General features: G+C 37.8%; 1 protein-coding gene and 1 long non-coding RNA gene across 3 annotated transcripts in view; one reads left to right on the top strand and one right to left on the bottom strand.

Moving 5' to 3' along the window:
- LOC148188687 (uncharacterized) overlaps positions 1-22,098 on the bottom strand; it is a 252,520-nt gene that overhangs the window by 115,773 nt on the left and 114,649 nt on the right. The window lies entirely within an intron of this gene.
- LOC121946929 (metabotropic glutamate receptor 4-like) overlaps positions 1-22,098 on the top strand; it is a 236,733-nt gene that overhangs the window by 174,796 nt on the left and 39,839 nt on the right. For both annotated transcript variants that reach the window (XM_042491761.2, XM_088081954.1), the window contains exons 4-6: positions 12,459-12,594; positions 16,100-16,254; positions 18,006-18,146. In XM_042491761.2, the coding sequence (XP_042347695.1) occupies positions 12,459-12,594; positions 16,100-16,254; positions 18,006-18,146 (432 nt within the window). The remainder of the gene's footprint in view (positions 1-12,458; positions 12,595-16,099; positions 16,255-18,005; positions 18,147-22,098) is intronic.

The following is a 22,098-nucleotide window of genomic DNA, read 5'->3' as shown; positions in this document are numbered from 1 at the left end:
ATCACAGCAATCACAGTCTTTATAATCCAATCTAATTTCACACATCACCATGCAGATGTCTAACTTATTAACATCAGATCATCTCCCCATGAGTACATTCGAAACCCATTATAAACGACGACACAGCAAGCTAGAAAATTGCTTCCTTTCATTTTGTTTCATCCTCTGCTTCTTTGATACCCAAATATTCAGCAGCTCCACTTTCCGTCAATAACATAGCAAAGCCAGAAGGAAGCACAGAGGAAGTGCACAGCTAGTTATTAGGAAAATAAAAGGCTAGAAAATATTATTAGCAAGGCTCTTATGCTTTTTACTCATTACTGGGTTCTTTACATGTTAAAGAAAATTCACTGAGAGGTGAAAATTAAAGGACATGAAGCACTTGCCATAGTGAGGCATTAGTTACTTCATAATTACACTACCTATTATACTTTACAATTCAGTGTAATCAAATTTCAGTGTTAACAAATTTTCTAAACTGTCTAAATGGTCAGAATTAGAGCTAAAGAGAGAAAAGCTGCATATTGTAAATGAATTTGCTTTAAATTGTGTGATACTTAAAAAGCCTCTCACTTTTTTGGCTGACTTTAACTCCCTAACATATTTTGGTAAAACCTAATTCAATCTATAAACACCCTGACCAATCTCTAATTGAAACAGAGAAAAATAAAATATGCAGCATGACTCCTGTAAAGTTGTTTTAGCTAGATATTTTGAAACTATATTTTCATTATTCAATTATTTTGACAAATGCTGCAATTGTGATATGAGTTACAATTTTAGGGGAAATGATCATTTTTGCATTTCATTACTCAAATGATAATTTGATTTTTGGCTGGGGTCTGTACCAAACAAGCATGTTCCCTTACATGTGGAATATGATTTGTAGGACAGGGCGTCTCTTTATCGTCACAATGCATCATTTATGATAGCATGATGTGACACATTTTACCTTCATCAAAACATGGCAGCTCCTGCAATGTGGGTATTTTCCTTGGCTATGTTTGCAGCCCCAGTGTGTGTGTGAGAGAGGGCAACTATCTTGCATGTAAATACGTCTCACTTTAATTGCATTAAAAAAATACTAAAATAGGCAAGGAATATCTCATTGTAACAATACGGTCACCTGCCATATCACACATGAAATTATATGTGAGTATATCACATTAATTCGATACATCACCTCCCTCTATATCTGAGGGGAGAAACTTGACTCTCACAAGCCTCACATTAAACCAAAGTCCAGCCTCATTTTCCCAGCAGTACATCATGGTGAACCCAGGGCTTATCACATGATCCAGCCCAAAGCTGGTCTCAGATATTAACCTGACGACTCAGCAAGTCCCCAACCAGTTATCCGGACTGTGCAGAAAATGCACTGAGACAAGTTCATGTGTTTTAAATTCACTTAAAATGAACATTCACACGTACACTGTACAGTAAACACACTATTTAGACACAGTGGCTATCAAATGCTGTGTAGGAGGTTTTATAGATTTGGAAAATGACACACATGCTCGACATTATAAAGACAAATTACAGTGACATACAGGTGGAATTGGGTTCATTTATCTTCTCCCCTCTTATATGGAAGCCACTCAGGTAAAAAAAAAGTGTAATCTCTACCAAATTTTGTGTTCTACTTTCCATGTTGAGACATATGGCAGAAGCAGGTCTTTAAAGTCATCTGAGCCTCATAATATTGCAGATAAGGATGAAATTTGGTGGTTTGGGGTATCTTTTTGGCTCAGCAGTCTATAATAATTCTAATGGCATATTATACTGTAATTGATCCCCCGAGGAGGAATTCATTTCTTTTTATCCCCTCAGCCTTGCACAGAGAGGTAAGAGCACAGAGTCAGCGACAGAAAAGCGCCTCAGGGACTGAGGGGGATTTAGTGTCTTGCTCCAGGACACTTTAACAGAGGGGGGTTGCTGGAACAAGGGACTTAACCTGGACCTTTTCTGTATGAGGTCACTCTCCCAATTGATTTCAAACCATTCTTTCACATTCACCTCCTAGTATTATTAGTATTATACTTCCACTCAAACACGGCTTTATTTCTGATAAGTGGGGGAAATGTACCAATGTCAAAACAAAGCACACTTCCTGCCGTTCATCTACGGCAGTGGTTTCCAACTCAGTCCATTCTGAATGGACTGCAAGGGACCTGTGACTGTGTCAAATTTGTAAAAAAAAAATTTAAAAAAAGACTTTTTTTTAAGTGCAGTAAATTTCCAGCATGAAGCTTTAACTTTGAAATGCCATATCCTTAAATGTTTAATTTCTACGTGTTCTAAGCCACATGTTATCAGCGGTGGAATGTTACTAAGTACATTTACTCAGTTCTTGCACTTTACTTGGGTATTTTCTTTTCATGCTAATTTTTATATTTTTACACCACTACATTTCAGAGGGAAATATTGCACTTTTTACATCACTACATTTATTTGACAGTTTAGTTACTTTACAAATGAATATTTTTGCATAAAAAACATAATAGTTTAAATAATATGATGTTTTGTTATTAAATTACCCAACAGTTGCACAGCTTGCCAACTACATTGACAAACATTTAACACTTAAATAACAATAGTAATAATAATAATAATAATAATAATAATAATAATCTTTATAATTTTGAGGGGTTTCTGGGTGGGGATTTTTTTTCAAGATTTTTCTGCATTGGGTTCTTTTACTTTTAATCCTTAACATACATTTTTCTGATTATACTTACTCGCTTTTACTTAAGTAACTCTACGACAGAACCATTTTGGAACCACTGATCTAAGGAAACATTTGCTACCAAAAATGGTTGGGATTTTACTTATACGGTTGTTTTTCTTGCTTAAATTTACCAATTTCTCTCCCTCTCAGGGGCCTGAGTGTGTCCCAGCATGCACAGGATGAAAGGCAGCGAAACATTGGACAGGTTGCCAGTTTATCACAGGCCTCTGATCAACTGATTTGCATAAATCATTCGGTGCACAGTTGACTAAATCAGAGGGGGATATTATCTATCTCCCCATTTAGTGCTATCCACATCATCTTGTTTTGGTTCACAACATTTTTCAGTACTTTGATGTCATCTGAGAGAGTTTGTATAATGTGAACCGCTGTGATCACATCGCTGAGGCTGGTCTGTGCATTAGACTGCTGGTCAGACGCCAGACAGTATATATGGGACTGTCAATGAATTGATGAAACAACACTGCCGTTCAAAGCAGATGGGAATTCAAAGCACTGTACGGCTCAAAGAGGCTTTCTAATTATTAACTGATTGTGTCTGTTGCCTAATAAATCATTTGTTGCAGAAATAAGTTGCAGCTACAGTCAGTATGTTTCTATGCTGTTAGAAAAAGTCAAATTATTGTGTTAGTCCGACTCGAATGGCCTTTTAAAATACATGTTAATGTGTTAGTCAGACTGAAACAGTGCGAAATGGAATTCCTCAAAGTCGGACTAACACACCCAGATAACTCTGTTGCGAATCGAGCTACTCTTTCATGTACACTGTACAATCTGACAAATTCATTTGCTTTAAAAAAAATCTTGGAAACCAAATGCCTTAAAAAATGTAAGTAAATATAACTGTTAGACTTCATCTATGTTTACTTTATATCTAATTAAGTTTACTTAAAGTACACTTATATTTACTCAATTTTGTGAAGTTATTACAACTAAAAATGAGAAGTTTAAATAAATCAATCTTTCTTAGTTTTAGCAACTTCAGTAAACCAAGTATAATGTGCTATATATCTGTATGCTGCTGGCTGCAAACTAGTCAGTCATATTTGTATATCTTTAAACACATTAAATTTCACTTGTCATTTTTCAGTTGATTTCACAAAATGAAGTAAATACTACAAAGTTTTGGAAAAAAGGCCTTTTTAAAGGGGGCTTAAAAGTAATCAGTTCAGGCAAAGTTTGCTCAAGGCCATTTGATTATATGCATATGATGCTGTGTTTTATGTTACTATGAAGTTATTGTAAATATACACTGTGATTCGGTCTATAGGAACTAGCTGAAAGGGGGCATATCTCCTCCTACCGTGGCAGTCGGACATACTTGCATCAAAAAAATCGATTCTCCCTTGGTGCTTGTATACTGGGACAAGGACAGTAGTCCAATTAAATAGCCTAATCGAGCTACTCTGCAGCTCAACTTATCTGTGCATGCTAACTAACCAAGTGTTGATGTTTTCATTCAGCAGTGAAGAAAGTGACAATTTCTCAAATCTGCAGCATTAAAAATTACTGACCATCAGTGCTGTAGGAGCAACATTAGTTTTTTTTGGATCTCTGTCTCTTTCTCCAGCTGCAAATTAAGCCTGCCTGTGTAGGTATTTCCTCTAAGGGCATCCCAATAAACAGGCTATATATATACCTGCACCTTCCCCACAACGCCCACCTGGGTGTGTTTTGTGTGCTTTTCTGCACTACTTTTGCCCGAGCACAGGTGCTGTGCTGCAATCGGCCTCAGTGCCAGGGAATATTTAACGTTTATGGCAGTACTGTCTCTCCCACGGGTGTCAAATGAGAAGGAATATTAGTGTTCTGAGCTATTAGGAGAGCAGAGACTGAGGCTGACAATGGAAGACACGAGAGAGGAGGCTCGCAGTCTCCTCAGCAACGGATATTTTTAGAGGCGTTTTTTTAGACATGGCTTAGATGTTAAGAGTGGTATAGGATGAGTGTTGGGAGAGAAACACACTGCTCATAAAGTTTTCAGCAGTATCTGCAGGATAAAGGATGGCTCACTTAATACAGCAGATTCGACTTTGCCCTGTGCTGTACGTACAGATAATGTATTGGGTTTTGACAAACTGCAACAGGTCATCGGGAAAATGAACAAACTAGCTAAACGTGAAGATAAATTAAAGTTTTGATTAATTATTTACTTTGCTAGACTTGATGCACAACCCAGTTGTTCAGTTTGGTTTCACACAAACCAATGATTATTAATCTGTACGGATCATTATCAAATAATTTTGATACATAACTGTAATTAATCAGCAGACCTGGATGTCTCTGAACATACAAACAATACGGTAAATGTTTTTTTTTTGTTTGTCTGCAGGAAAAATTGTAATTAATGGCTTTATAATTTTCTTTCTTTGTGTTATTGTGTTTACAAAGACACACTGGGTGGGAAATGGTATAAAAACTCTTCTAACCCCACCTGTTTAACATATCCTACAACCTCACGCAACTCTGTCACCTTAGCAAACATACAACTTTTGATAACTTTTTCAGACTTGTCTTTATTTTAAATTTTATCTGTTGTTTTATCTACTATGTAAAGCATCCTTGGGTCTTGTGAAAGGGGCTATATAAATCCAAGCTATTATTATTATTGTCATCATTATTATTGCTAGAGTAGATAGTATCTGTTAAGGCCCAACCCTACATGAACCTACATGGTATCTGTCCAAGTCCGGCCTGTGCCCCACCCACAGGAGCAGCTTTAAGCCCAAGCCCAATTAAAAATCTGAATTTCAAAGTCAAAGACATATATTGTATATTATTTATTTTTTACTGTTAAAACTTTTTTTACAAGCTAAGGGCTGATGTGTTTCCTCACACCGCTACTACTTTATTTTTTCCATATTTCAATAGTCTGGCGTCGCATACACGACAGGTTAGGCAGAGCGAGCTATGCTCCTCAGTGTCTGGTGCGAACAGTGATCCGTGGCGATGTGATGCGCAATTGATGATCACTGTTTTTTGCAGCATGTAACATGCATGCACATCTCTCCTACTGCTGGTAAAGGAAACACTGTCAACCAACCAAGTGACTCAGACTGATTTAGTACATCAAAATTATGCTCATTTATATAACAACTGCCAGTTCCATTAGAAAAACAACAATAATAAAAGAAGAATCTGTGAATCTGACTCAATTCAAGCTGAGGGGCATTAATGAGAAACTACAGCCCAGTGGGGCCGGGGCAGAGAATCAGAGCTCTACAATGGTGGTCTGGTTCGCTTTAAAGGAAGTGTGATGAGAAGCAGTGTGCAGACAGGAGGAGGGGACATTCTCCCTAATTACATCCTGTCCGATGGCAAAATGGAATCTGGTTAATTGTTTTATTGAAAACCTGATACCTCTTAAGAGACTTGTTTCATTAGCTTAAATTAATATAAAATATGGAATGAGCAAGACCTATAATTAACAAAACCAATTAAAAACCACTTAGGTTGTATAAAAATGTCCGTTTGGAGCAGCTTGACATAGCTGAATCAAAATATATTTCAGAATGTGAGAGAAATAACCGTATTATGTGTGGATGTTTGGATACATAGTATGTACATTATTCGACACAGCGGGCTGCCACAAATAGATTTTTGGAGCTGTGCTGTTCATTAAGAGGAGTACTGGAATATATATACCATTTGGTTATTTATAGCACATCAGGTGCACTGAAAGTGAAACTTTACCTTTATTCTGAAAGTGTAAAAGTTTGTTTTTACTCACTTTTTACTTTTCATTTATCCACTGATGTGATCTGAATGGATCGATAGATCAATTATCCACCCAATGAGTGACAATCTCCTGCAGAGGAAAAAGAAGTCACGGAGAGCTTTGCCTGCACTGCGTTTACGGACCTGCAAAAACCTCCAATTTTAGAGAGGGGATGCAATGAAACAAAGGGACACACAGACATTTAAAAGATGCTTAAAAAGAAACCCTCAGCAGCAGCTGAAGGAGTCTGAGGAGCAGGGTGGATAACTGATTCATCAATCCGGTCAGAGCTGATCAGATCGATGGATGAGAGGTGCAGCTGCTGCAAAGGTCAGTGTAAAGTAAACTTTTAGACTCATCCTAATTAACCGTAAATTTGAATTTTCACTGCGCCGGATCTGCTGCTGCTTTGTGCCCTGGGTATACTCTGCACTCAGAGAGTGTGGTGCAACGAATAAAAAGACAGTATATGTATTCCAATAGTGCTCCAAATGAACTGTCTAGATCTAAAAATCAATACCTAGCAGCAGATGTTTTAATTGTGGCAGGCGGACACAAATGAATGAATGTGTGGGACATCCAGATGTTTATGTGTGTAATGAAAAAACTGATGGACATATGTCAACATATGTATTTTTATCTTTAAGTGCTGTTTATGAAAACAACAACAATTCTCAGGTTAATTGTTATCCTACTAGACAAACAAAAACTCTTAACCTACCAATGTATCATATATCGAGAGGACAGTACATGAACTTGAACTTTTTGACAGATTCTATGTCCTTCTTCCAATATACAAAGATACTACATAAATAATATATAAAAAAGATTTGGTACTGTAAAGAGGTGTGTTGTGTGGCTGTTGTGTTTCTACATAGTATTAATTAATTTGATGTTGTGTTTATTTCTTTTCAGTAGTGATGATTGGGGGGAAGACATTTATTTATATTGACATTTTATTTTGCATTGTGTTGTATTTTTAACTTTTTGTATATTTTATTCTTTTCCTAAGTTGAGGTCCTTAGAAAAACCCATTGTGGGTCTCATCTGCACATGCATACTGTTTTATATCCTTCATTTGTTTTATTTAATCTAAATGTGCAACTAAACTAAACTAAACCAAACTAATTATAGAGTTAGCTACAGAACAGAAAAACAGAAATCCAATCTAGGCGCAGGTAGGGATTGAGTGTCTTGTTCAGTAGCTGCTCCCCATCACAGGGTTTGAATTGGGGTCCTCGAGTCAAGGGACCATGTCTTTGACCATCCTGTGCTCAGAGAGGAATGGGTGGACAGATGCATGGATGACTGGGTAGTGTTAGCAATAAAACAAATTGCCGTGTCTACCCTCCAGCTAACAGAGTGACAACAGCAGCCCCATGGAGGGCTTTGTTCAGTGTGCCTCAACTCCCACAAGCGGTTCTTATCCCCCTGGTCCTCCCTGTATTCTCTCTGGAGGTTCAGCATTGCTGCAGCCTGATGCTGGTGACGTGAGAAGAGAAGGCAAGGAAGGGATGAGTGCTCTGCTTCCACACAGCAGATGTTGTGGGAATGGGGGACTAAAGTACCAGTGAGGCAAAGACATAGAATCTAATGATTGATAGAGTCTCTGAGAGCAGAGAGCTGCTGCTGTGCTGCTGTTGCTAAATTTCCCATGTGCCCGTCTGGGTAGTGTAAGTGTAATGACACAGAGAGGGAGACAGATAAACCTCGGCTTCAGTTTTAAAACAGCCTCAACAAGCAAGACAGTAGAGCGGTACACTAACATTGCAAACTGTAAAATGTTTTAATGGCATATCTTCCTATTTTTAGTTTAACTTGTTCGGTACAACAACTGTGATCCTAAATCCACACCCTTACCAACAATTTGCATATCATTAATTGAGCCTGCAGCATTAGTCTGAATACCAGTCAGCAAAAAGACAACACCACAACAGCCACCATTACTTGTGATCCCTACTGTACGTACTACTCAGGTTATTTAGAATATATGTATCATTAATTTGTCAAATGTGCCTTTAACAGTGATAATCAATCAATCAACATCATTTTTTGTTTACTCTCATATCAATACATGCTTTAAAAAGTGCTTTATAATAAAGATAATGTGACAAGATCACAGAGGGAAATAAAATGTGATGCATCCTGTGTAAATTAAAAGAGTGATGAAATTGAGTTGGTAATTAAAGCTGAGGTAGACGGAAATCTGGAGGGGGGAAAAAAGGCAGAATATAGAAATGCATCCTCCTCTTGCAGCTCTCATCGTTATGTCTTCAGCCATTGATTTTTGAATGATTTTTTTGATTATTTAAAAATCTTATTTAATTGTTAAGTGCTTTCTCTCTGCTTATCATACAACAAAAGAGACAAGAATTAGCTAACTGCTATCTAACCACTATGTGTGCAGCATCTCAGGAGACAGACCCTCAGTGAGGGGCTATAGCAGCTTGAGTTTGGCCAACAATTCTGATTTTAATGTTAAACCACATATGCACTATATCACAAAAACAGCATTTTATCCTTTAAAAAATATTTCCAATGTCAGGCAGTTTCTCTGAGCTACACCAAGAAACTAATGCACGCTTGTAGAACCAGCAGACTTCTTTAACGCTCTCCTTTCTGGTCTACCAGAAAAAAAAAATTAATCAGTTACAACTAATTCAGAATTCTGCAGCACAAGTTCTGACTGAGACCAGAAGGAGAGCACAAATTAAACCTGTTTTAAAAACTTTACACCAGCTGCCTGTAGGTTTAGTTTTAAATTATTTTATTAGTTTATAACACACTGCCTCTTCTTGTTTAGCTGTTCCACAGAGTCACACTAAAACATTTGTTGATTCTGCTTTAACCCATTATGCTCCAAAATGCTAGAACAGCCTGCTAGAGGATTTGAGAGGAGGTGTAAATATTGATACTTTGAAACATAAATTCAAAGCCTGTCTTTTTAGTCTGGCTTTTATGTAGTGTCTGACTTTCACCATTCATTTTTGCTTATTTATAAAGGTGCTATATAAATAACATTTGATTGATTGATTGATTGACTGAATGCAAACCCCCAGTGATGGGGCCACCAAGCAGGCTGGTGGCCAGTGGCAGCACTGGGTCTATTTTGTGTAACAGCAGCAACATAAAGTCTGCCGGCCTGGCAGAAGTCTAGGCTCTCAGGCCCCTGGTTTGTGATGGCTGGACTTGAGCTGCAGCTTCTAACTGGGAGTCCATCTCTGAAGCTGCTGCCTGGATGGTCTGTAGCAGCAGGGAGTGAGGCGTAGGACACGCTATGATTCGTGACTCTAGCTAATCTGTCTAGCTGACACACAGAGACAGACAACCATCCATACTCACATTTATACTTACTGCTAAGTACCACCACCTTGAGAAAATGTGCCACGCGTGGCGTCGTTCTTCAGAGTAAAGTCTCATTTTGTGCGGCCACTCTGAGTGCTGCCAGTTGAAATTTTTTTTACTTTATAGAAATGCGCCAGTGATGTCTCTGCTGTTCCTTTAGCTAGGCTACTGTCACAACAGAGACAGAAAAGCCCATTTGTGGGAGCAGATCGGCCGGTTGACACTGGATGTTGCTGGTGTGTAGTGCTTTTATGACTGCACCACTGCAAGCTAGTTGTTCACTGTGTAGTCAGCCCTCTGTCAACATAGTATCACGTTAGCTTACTAATGTTAATGTTTAGATATCGTTTTCATAGAAACAATGCCAGCACGCAGCACGTCATTAAATATAAGCACTGGGAGAGCTCTTGTATGTAGCACTGGGATGAAGCTTTCCCTGGTGCCCTGTCGCCACTTTCCTAAAAGAGAAAAATGCTAGGTGGACACAGGCCCTACCCCAGCTCAAATCAAAAATAATTGCAGTTTTAAATGCTATTAAGACTGCAAAAATTGCAACCTAACCAATGTTTTATTATTAGATTTTGTCTTTTCATCTTACACTCCCATCTCCACCTTACATCATATCACCCTCAGGTGCGGCTAAAAAGGTACGACTGGTCTTAAGTATGAAATGCTGAATGCATGTTTCCTGTTAAGATGCATTATTTATACATCTGGCTGCAGTTCACTAACACATATGACGCAATCTGTGAATTTCAAGAAATCTGTGTTCACTGCAATATTCAAGTTGTGTAAATTAGGGGTTTGATGCGGCTGTCTTGCTCAAGTGCAGAAGGAAACATCCCCCAAAAACAAGACATGGGCCAATTCGCACAAAAGAATGAGTCTGTTCCTCCAGTGAAGGAGCTGCTAATCCATTAACCAGTCAAGTGAATGTAAAAGCCAGAACTGTCGTGCTCTGGCTGTGACATGCATCACCACAAAAAACCTATACACGCAGCCTTTCTGAGGAAAAACAGCCGCAGTAAAATAAGCGAAAGGTTTGAATAGAAAGGAAACATCATTAAATTCATACACAGAGTACAATCAGAAAAATGTTGCAGGCCACTGACTGAAGCTCCTTGCTGACTTGAGCGGAAGTGACTTTTCATACCCAAGAGCAAAGCAGTCAAATATCATTGTTAATTTAATGGCATCCCCTACTCTTTACTCATATTTCCAGTTTCCCAACCTATTAGTATCTGAGCAGGGGCCAGGCTTTGTTTTATGGTGTGAGTCTGGCTGCCATGAACTGAACTAGAGGGTATTATTCCTGCATTGATTGTTCATTGGGCTGCTTTGTACTGGGTCACGAAAGGGAAATTCATTAGCATGCACATACTCTCTGTGGCATTTTGGCAGGGCTACAAAACAGTTATCCTGAAATGTAGCATTGGGAATTAAAAAGCCTTTGCTTGTTGGTAACCAGGGGACATCTCCTACTGCCTTTAGACTTGTGTTCAATACCAGAGCATTTCTAAAAGGCTAAAGGCTCTGTTTAAACTGATCCCTGGGGAATTACTGTGCTGGGCAGTGCCTAACAAGCTAAACCGAACTAATCAATGTCACTGGACCGTACTGTAGGGTGACCAGCATTTCATTTGACAAATTCAACTGGAAATTTAGGTAATATATTGTCTCTTATCTGTTTCTCTTTCAATCATGCTGTTTGTTGTTAGCATGAGAAAAAGCAGTGTCTTTGGCAACCTAAACCATGTACATATATATATATATATATACATATATTTAACTTAATGGATAAACATAATAAGGCCACTTTAAGGTACATTTATCAAAGTGTAAAAAATAAATTAATCAAAAGAATTAATGAAAAAATAAATAAACAAATAAAAAAGTATTAAAAAAAGTTTTTTAAAAAGTATAAATTAAAAACAATCATATATAATAAAATTAAAAGATAAGTAGATTAAAAAAAGGATTACAAGAAAAAAAACTAATACTAGTTAAATTAAATTTACAAAGTCAATATGAAGTAAATAATGGTTGCATCAAATCAGTTTAGGAGACAATATTTGTATTTATCTGTCTGTCTTTCCAAATTGGCTCATTCTTGAGTCAAGAATAAGAAGAAATTAAGTAAAAATAGTTTTTACTTCGAACAAAGTGAAACCACCTATAAGAAAAATGACTTCGAACAAATGAGACCAGTTTTCAATTACAAAATTTATGTACTTTCAAAATGCTACAAAATTCCCTTGGTCTCTCTGCCAGCACCATAAACTGAATTGATGGGTCTCCATGTCTCAAAGTTGCCCCTTGTGGTTTGAGGAAAGATTTTTTTTTAATACCTAGCATTCCTCATGCTGTGAAATACTGCACCTGTGCACATTTACTAGTGCATGTATCATAAAAAAGTCCAAAGGACTGAAAAGATTTGTGAGGGTTAAATGAATGAAGAAAGAAAAAAAATTCAAGGCTCAAACAAATATTTCTGTTGACCAAGATAAAAGACACACCTGAAAGCGCAGCATTAATATGCACTAAAATGTCTGCTCCTGAGATCTGTTCTGATGTTTTGCAGAAGAAAAGGCAGTTTTTTCTTCTTAAACCTGTTTAATTTAGAAACTTCTTTTGTCATCCAATTAGGTGGTCTGTGCATTTCCCAGTCTGTGAAAATACCACGTGAACCAAGAGCTGGAGAGTTTGACAAGATCATTCGCAGGCTGAGTGAGAATCCTAACGCCCGAGTCGTCATTATCTTTGCCAATGAGGACGACATCAGGTGAGTTCAGTGAAATCCTAATTGCTGTTATTTTAAAGACCTTTTAACCTAAATTTTCTTAACCACTTCTAACTGCTGATTAATATGTTCTGTCATAACATGTACCCACCAATCTTTCCTGAAATAAAAGTCTACTTTGTTTTGATATGTAGAAGTAAAGCTGTTCGAAGATTTTCAAAATCTAGTAACGTTTCAAGTAATAAATGTTGTTTAGTAATGTCTCTACCTGAGGCTGCCTCTGCAGCCGGCATTAAAATGTCACAAATGTCTCCAGTGTGCATAAAGATATTGAATTTCTTTTTTTCTTGTGAAAAACAGTCTGCTGTCTGCCTGTTAATATTTATGAGTTCTAAATGGAAGATGTGATTAGATTTGGGTGTATTCATATTTTCTTAAGCTTTGTCACTGAAGATGTCACAGGTACAGGCAAGTGTTTTTTAACACAAAGACACCAAGGAACAGGGTGATCTAAAGCAATACAGTGGAACAACCTTGCAAATAACTTCTATCACTGGTACACCATTAATGTTTACATCGCACGCTGTCACAATCACGCGCCTCTTGTCCATGAGTAGATTCACGCTTCCTTCTCTGTGGTGATATGGTTGGCAGGCATAGATTGGTGGAAAGAAAATAATTCCTGCAAGACATTGCTCACAACAAGGTCTGTGGATTATCTTGAGTAACCGGGTCATAATTTCTGAAAAAATACATTGCTGTTGAGTTTTAATTTATTTTCTTCTGGCACTTTGAGCACCGCAAGCCATCTAGTGCTATCTAGTTCAATAATTTTCAAGATAAGGCAGACATCTCTACAGCCGATATCTCCAACACTCAATAATGCACAAAATAATCTGGACTGATAAATGACACAAGTAATACATATATATATATATTTGATTTGAGGGTGAACCTTCCCTTTAAATAAATGATATGAGTACTTCTTCCACCACTGATAGTACCTTTGCTATAAAAGTTGAATCCTTTATTGAGACTGCCTCAAAGAGGGGTTTACTGCACTCTCATCATGTTGTAGTTAAATGCATTTTATTGAGAAGTTTTTCTAATATTTTGTATTCTGACCATATTATACAAAAGTGCAATTAACAGTGTCCCTGCTTTCCTTGCGGGGATGCAAATGTATCAATTAAAATTCATTATCTATTATTAAGACGGATCTTCTGCATTAAGAACGAGTTAATTAGTTGTAGGCTGAATCAACACACGCAGCACTGTTGTGGCTTTACAGGGGAAATGTTTCCCAGCAACCAGTCAGTAGGCCAGTGAATTCCTAGTGGAAGTGGGCAGTGATTTGGGGCGGTCTCTTGATGATGACCAGGGCAGAAGTCCCAGTGCTCATTGACTTAATCCGGTCCTGATAACGGGTAATAGTCTGGATATATAGTAATTACAGAAAGCCAGGGGGATTTCAGTGCTGCATGCCTGCTCTATCCTTGAACCCAGTCAGTGTTGGCTGGCAGCAGCCTAATAAGAACCCAAAATTGTCTACATAGAAAGTATAAAAGACTTGAGCTGGTTGATTGAGCCCTTTAATGTAATTATTAAACAAATATATAAATATACTACCTTGTCTAAGCATTGTTAACAGTAGGAGAAATACTGTGTGTGGTTTGCCTTTCCTAATGTAGTCAGGTAGGTCTGTATTTGTTGTGAAGGAAAACAACACGGTTTCATAACATTAAAGTAAATATAATAATTCATATATGTATTGTAAACTTCAGTTATAGAAACATTTTTTCCTCCACCTCATTATTTTATAGTAACACACACTGGATGTGTTCTTTTCGCTTATTTATCACCTGAAATTTTGACTTTGATTTTAAAGCAACATTCACCAAGACATGACTCCATGTTATGTTGATGATTATTGCTGAACAAAAAATCCAAAAACGGAGAAAGTAAACTGAAGTCATGGGGGGCCGGAATTCTAACACCAAAACTACGTATATCAAAACATCTGTTTACAAACTCACACACACAACTCATTTTTCTCCAGTCATATGCTCAGTACCTCCTAAACTCTCTTTTCTGGAGGGGAACTGAACAGACAGTGAAATGTATCTATGCTCTCTTCAAGGCCAACAGACTTCATTGACAAAAACAGTAATTCTACCTTTCTAATTACAGAAGCACCTGGTCTACCACTGTCTCAATCAGCTTGTTTGTTTGTGTTTTACTGGGCCTTTGGCATTTTAAAGAGTTAGTTGGGATTCAGCAAAGACACAATAATACAATCATGCTGTTGTTGAAAGCAGCCCCCCTTTAGTACAAGTCATCATGAATTTTTAGTTTTCTTAGTCACCAGAGGCATGCGAGAAAAACAAAGGTTTCCTCATTAAATCAAAATAACACAGGCAAGTAATTCATATAAATCGTTAGTTGGGGGGTGGAGTATTCCTATAAGTTTAGGTATATCAAATGTTAGATAAAACTAAAACCATGCAACTACAATAGCTTTCATCATAGTAAGAGTAGGGTTGTTTTGCAACATAATTACAATTTAGCACACAGTAAAGAACTTACTGTTAGCTGGGAACTGAACCTGGAAATGTACAAGATGCACCCATCCACGACCTCGACACAGCATCTTTACTTCTCACTGTGTTAGACTTGTCAGCCTGTCAACTCATGTCTCTGATATGTAATCATCTGAGGGCTGGAAAATCTATTTCTCTCATTTTTACCACATGAAGCACATAATTGCACCTTACAACATGCTCATTTCACTACATTCCTGGAAACCAGGCTCAGAGAAAAATCATTACCAATCAAACATACGTCACTGGGGTCAATAAACTAAAGTAAAGACACATTAAGTCAGTTGGATGAGTCGCTGCTCGCCCACTGCACATATGACATAAAAACTGTAGTAAATATTTTAATGCTTTATTACATCTTTTATGCACCTAAAAACACCCATGCAAGATTTTGAAACAGCATATGTGATGTAGAAGAGCTGCTGTTGTCTACAATACAACAAGATGCTTCATATTTATTTTTTGAGCCAGCATCTTTGGGGAGATATGAGGGTCGAAATTCTCCACATGCCAGGTGGCTGTGTTTAAATTTTATGTTGCTGTGCTCAAGCTTTCTTGATATAACTGCAGCTACAGCAGAGCTCGCTGGCACTTTTTTACAGCTCCCCAAACTTAGTCCCATTGGCAACAAGCCTGGACAAATGTGGCAAGGGTGTCATTCTGCCACAGACAAGAAGAACTACGCTGCACTGGGAATGGATAGTGTGTCTGTGGTGGCTTTTCAATTCTCCTTAAGTGCCTCGGTGCAACATAGTGCAGACTCCGAATCGAATATTCTAGTTATGGTATCACCTGTATGACAGATGCATGCCCTCCTCTTCATAGGGCATTTAAAATAGGATCCCACATCATTGTATGTGCATGTAAATGCGTAAAATAAATTGAAACACTGACTATAAAAATATTTATGGTATCCTTCACCATTACTCTCCTTCTCTCTCCCAAAGGCGGCTCCTTCAGGCAGCAAAAAAAGCCAATCAAACCGGCCATTTCATCTGGGTGGGTTCAGACAGCTGGGGCTCCAAAATCTCCCCGATACTGAACCAGGAAGAAATGGCAGAAGGTGCCGTCACCATCCTTCCCAAACGACAGTCCATCAAAGGTATTCAAAACACTCAATCTAACTTTACCTTACAGAAACGTCTTCATGGTTTATTTTATTACATCACTGTTTCCCATACAGTGTCCCAAATTAATTTTTTGACTAACCGGCCAAGGTAGCTGGTAGATGAAGAATCCACTGCAGATCCTTTTTTTTTTTTTTTTTTTTTAAATAATTGCCTTTTTGTGTCACATATAACATGCATTTGGCTCAGTACATTTAATTGAGATAGCCTAATGACTTATGTTGAATGCAAACCTCAAGAACAGGCAAAATTATATTATTATAATGCAATATACATATATATTGAACAGCTCATCACCACAGCCTAAGCATATGAATAAGTTCACTCTGGTAAGCAGTGATGCAAGTCTAGGGCTTTTATTGTGAAAGGTAAGAATAGGTGAGAAGGCTATAATAAGTTTGCCGTCTTGGTTCAAATCAAGGGGCCTCTGTGTTATAATTTCATAAAATTCTGCTTTCAGTAATAGTATCTGGATGTAACTTTATTTGTATGGGTTGGATGAGCACCAAGATATGTGCCCACATGGACCTGCCAATGCGCAATTAGTCTGCACTGGGCCTCTTCATATGAGTAAGATGTCAATTTGAATAGGAAATGTGGTGATCAAACATCACATAATTTATTAAGAAACTTCAAAGTAGTTTCACAATCAGATAAAACAGCAGTTTTCCCAGAAATCAGTTCTTCTTCACTGCTTTAATACAGTAGCCTACACAACAAGTTGCTCTGTGCAGCCACTGGCAACTATGAGTTTAGGGCGACTATAAAAAACCGACTTCTGGCAAATAGTTCTCAATGTGTCAGTAATACTGGCATTATTTTGCACTGGATAGTAAAAAGATAAAATGCACAGCTTTGGTTTCAGGATTAGTGGTATAAAGCTGTTAATGTTTTTTTTTTTTTCTCACAATAGTATCAGATCAGTACTCAGTTTTGAGTATATTGACAAGGCAAAAATTGTTATTGTGATAGTTTGAAATCAAAAAACCACCACCCAATCTAATCTAATCTAACTACCATCAAATTCTGTGGGGAAGACTGTACATTAATATTTCACATTTAATAAAATCTTTATACTTCTGCCACTTTTCTGCTTATGGTTTTTTTATGTTTGCCTCTACTATACATTACCAATACTGCTCTCTCCCACTTACAGACACATTGGACATAAAATGTTTTGTCGTTGTTGTTGCTGACTTTTCATATTAATCGCATCAATGTAAAAAAAAAACTGGATATATTTTCCTGATGTTTATATGTAGAGTTACTCTTTTTTGACAAAGTTTACTTCATAAAGTGCATAAAGTTGTCTATGGGTGACTGAATATGCACTCAGTCATAAAATCTGAAAAACGTTCTAATTATACATGCCCCTCAGACAATTCTGCAGAATTAGGTTTATCAAAAATATTTTGACAAACTCATGGACAGCATAATAATTAATCAAAGTCAGCATGGTGAATGAATATGTACTACTGGATGTTTTAAAAAGATGTGACTCCGTATGAACTGTTCTTTAGCTGAGAGCAAACCAAAGGGAGTTTGGGTTGCTAATGTGTTTGACTGCTGAGCTTCAGTTCTAGCCGGGCTTTGACAAATACAATTTGGAATCATCACCAAAGTTATCCACGAGGGCCGGGACCCAAAAGACATTTACAATTTGCTTAGCATATTCAAATGTAAAAACAAGATTGATTAAATTCTGACAGCACGTTATTTCTTCCAGGATTTGATCGCTACTTCATCAGCCGAACGCTCGAGAACAACAGGAGGAATATTTGGTTTGCAGAGTTCTGGGAGAATAACTTCCAATGCAAGCTCAGTCGACACGCTGTGAAGAAAGGATCCGGCATCAAAAAATGCACAAGTGAGTCTACACTTAATAGCAGAGAAGGCACTCCGTCAATGGAAAGCACTCAATCAATGACTGAGTATATTGATTGGCTCTGCTATGAATACATTATGTGTTTGCTTGGTATGCAAAAGTAAATGTATTTGTCACCAGGGAGAAAACAATCACGCTACTTTAATTTAGGTTAAATGTAACGCATGTAGATAAGTGATTGGGAATCTCTATCCGTCCGAGAGAAATTAATGTTCCCATTACTTGTCTGTTGGCTACCTCAATTTGCAGGGGGGGCAACAATAGCAATCACAAAACTATGCCACCGCATGCGCTGAAAACATAATCAATAGTAAATCCAATCAACCCATTAGAAACAAGCTCTCAGGCCGTTAAAATCAGTAGGCTCTCTGGGCTTGTCTCTCATCCCAGCGCGCAGTGCAGCGCTGCATCTCAAGTAGTGCTGATTTAAAGCTGGTAATGTTTCCAGGCAATACATGCCTCACATGTATGTTGGACTATCGTACAACGCAAAACTTTCAACGAGGAAGCTGCTTGTTCTCTGCGGTTTGAGAGAAAGTGATTGAACTGTATGATTGCACCTGTCCGTCACTGGTCCAGCCTTGGCAACTAACTGCTATCAATCCCCAAGAGAGGGCAGAAATGTCATGTTCATTTGTATTTGAATACAAATGAGAAAACTCCCACGCAGTGTCTCGCTTACTGCTGGGATATTTATTAACGATGGTTCAGCCTGTTTTGACCTTCATCAGGTATATGGGAAAGCATCACAACACTTCCATATACTGCACATACACATATAGGCGCCTTCAATTATCCAATCATAAGGTCACAGAAATCTGTTCAACTGGAGAATGGAAAACCTTGAGCGAAAACGCACACACTGCCAACCAGGTTATTAGGAGAAGGAAACATCATATCAGAGACTAGAAAAGGATCAGAAATAAAAACAAAGTGTCAAGTCATTAAAAATCTCAGGATTTTATCTATCAAAAGACACTGCAGCGCATTCCTTTACAGCATTAAAGTATCCAAAGGCCAAAATATAGAAAACGACAAAAGTAAATAAGGGCAAGATCATAAATCTTACAATAATAACAAAGGAAAGTTATCTTTGCTATAAAACTTTCAAAACTATCAACCACCCGCCCTGCCACCCGTCCGCAATTCTTCAGTTCTATAGACTTTCTGTTGGTTAAAATCATGTCCATTAACCTTATTGTTAAACTAAAATGGTGAATATTGATATTAACACTGGTGCAGGGCCTGAATTTTAGCGCAGGATTGCTGGTATTGCACATAATTTCATTACTCATTATTATTTCATTATTATTAATTTCACAAATCTAGCACTAATAATTAAGGAATTTCCTGCATGTATTTATTGCTTGCTAGCACTTACAGGCAGGTTTCAATAATGTGAAGTTGAAGGCATGCAACCATGATGGACCGCTGGCGGAACCCTAAAAGACAGACACAAGTGCAAGTGCCGGTGATGCCAATGTTAATGATGTTAATCGTAACATTAACGTTACTATGGAAAAGCAGCAGTTCAAAAACACGCAAGGCAGACTGCCTACCTGGCATACAGCAGTAAAAATCAAAACCGCATCAGGAAGGGAGAGAAAAGGGAGCCACCAAAAGAAAGACTGTGGACACTAAATATGTTTACATTTACAAAATAGTCCAGTTTTTTCCCCTTATTCCAGAAAAAACAATACTCCTACCAAGCTGTGTCATGACATGTCTAATGAAAATGAATATTCCATTAACACTCCAGTTTAAATATAGCCGAGCATACTCAGATTAACGTGCCCTAACATGTAGTTAATCATGTCACAATATGGAGAAGTGGAACAACTGGAGCCGCTTGTCATTTTGCTTCTTTGCATCAAAATAGGATTTTTTCAGTTTCATAACGGAGGTGAACCTGTTGGAATCTTTCCTTCTGCATGTCCCACGTGTTATTTGGAAAATGCTAAATTCGGAATATTTAAATGGCATGCGATGTCTATATGACCGCATTAAACTCAGAATATTGTAAAAGTCAAAATAGGGGAATATTGGTGTGCATGCAACTACAGCCAGTGATGCAGCTCAAAGGGATGAACACTGCAGAGGAGGAGAAAGACACAACAGCAATGTAAATTGTGATAAAATACAATGTGAGGATAAGAATAAAATAAATTAGTAGTAAGTGCAGTTTAAGCCCCTTTCCCTGAAAAGCTCATAAGAGAACCATCTACTGTATCTCTGGAAGGAAAAAAATCTTCAGTCTCAACACTTTTGAGATTTTGAGTGCAGCTGATGCACAAGTTGTGCTCAATGCATTCGACATAATAGCAGTCAGAAACGACAAGCTGCTGTTCAGGCCTCCTGGAGATACTGTAGCACACTCATATTAACACATCAGTATCAGAAAGATGTGCAGAACAGATGGTTTACTAACTGCAGACATTTTTATCTGAAATGACTTGTTTTGAATAGTATTATTAGATGCGGCTTTTTAATCCAACTAATATTGGACACTGCAACTCCAAAATGTCAACAAATACCATAGGAGACCGACTAAATTGGTACAGCAGATGAACGGACAAAGCTAAACAATTAAGCAGAGATTTAATTGTCACCTCTCGAAACAGCAGCGTGTCCCTTGGCAAAACACAGACATGCTTCCAACAATCCACGCTTGTTTCCAGGCTCCAATCCACACAGGTTTCAGGAGAGCACGTTACCTTAAATGATTTCTGTATTTATCAGTTGTCATGGTGGCTGCTCTTGGCCTAAATTGCTGCAGGCCCTTTTCTTCCTATGAGTAGCCTCCAGGGCACAGTAAATTTTTACAGACAAGAGGTACAATCATTTCACTCAGAGCCTTTTGGAAGTACTATCACTATCCTCCCCATTGTTCCCTTTGTAAGCAACATCATTTCCTGTCCCCACCTCTGCTTTTGTTATCCATTATAATAATGTAGTGTATAGACCACGCATAATACACCAAGTAGGAAGTTATTTTTCAAATTACAGGAGAAACTTTTAGCCTCAAAATCCTTTCTGAAGTTCCTGTGATTATATTTAATGAATGTACAGTCTGCTGTCAGTGCACTTAATAAGAAAGAGATTCCTCTGTGGAAATATCTGCAGAAAGCTGTATCAAACCACCAGAGACTGGAAAATGATATTCTTAAAGTACTAACATGATTAGATGGGCATGTAATTATTCTATTTGTGTGGTATCAAAGCTTTTAATCACACAATGCAAGTCACTGGCATCTGATTTATGTACCATAACAGCGGGGTAAGTAACAGGTCATATTCCAGGACTGAGACATTAAAGTGTATCTGGCTTAGACAGTGAGAAAAACAACTCTTTGCAAATGTATAATTCAGGTCCTTTTGCTGCTGTTTCTCCCAGTGTTCATGTATCTGCTGCCCCAGAGGCCAAGATTTACTTTGTATCTTCAGATGTAAAATGTAACCCCCAACCCACCGATCATTTTACTGCTCTGTGCGGATGTTCCCAGGGGTGCAGCCAAAATACTATCAAGAGCACCTGAGCACCTAAGCTACCTGCTTTAATTCTCCAAAAATGTGTTAAAATACATGCACTGAACTGCATTATACGGAGAAACAATGGTCAGTATTATACAATATCAACAAGCACAAAAAACCACATTCTGTGGAATGATCATAAAGTTGAACCAACACCTCGAAAACAGTTTCAACAAAGACTGAACATTATGAAGGCAGGATTTTTTGCAGGGTTTTAGTTTGAAGCAGGGATATCCACTTGTATGATGCATACAATACAAAGCTTTCAAAATAATACTTTTTGGCAGATATGTATACATGGTTGTTTCTGAGGTGCACAGTATTTCAGAGCCTCATCCTTGAAAAGTTAAAGAACGATTCATTGTGGCAAACAAGAATGTCTGTACACTTGAAATCATACAGC

This window comes from Plectropomus leopardus, chromosome 9 (assembly GCF_026936395.1).
Source record: "Plectropomus leopardus strain MGB_pleo_1.0 chromosome 9, ASM2693639v1, whole genome shotgun sequence".
Classification (NCBI taxonomy): domain Eukaryota; kingdom Metazoa; phylum Chordata; class Actinopteri; order Perciformes; family Serranidae; genus Plectropomus; species Plectropomus leopardus.
The sequence above is the reverse complement of the archived record's forward strand: the minus strand, read 5'-3'. Positions and strand labels throughout refer to the sequence as shown.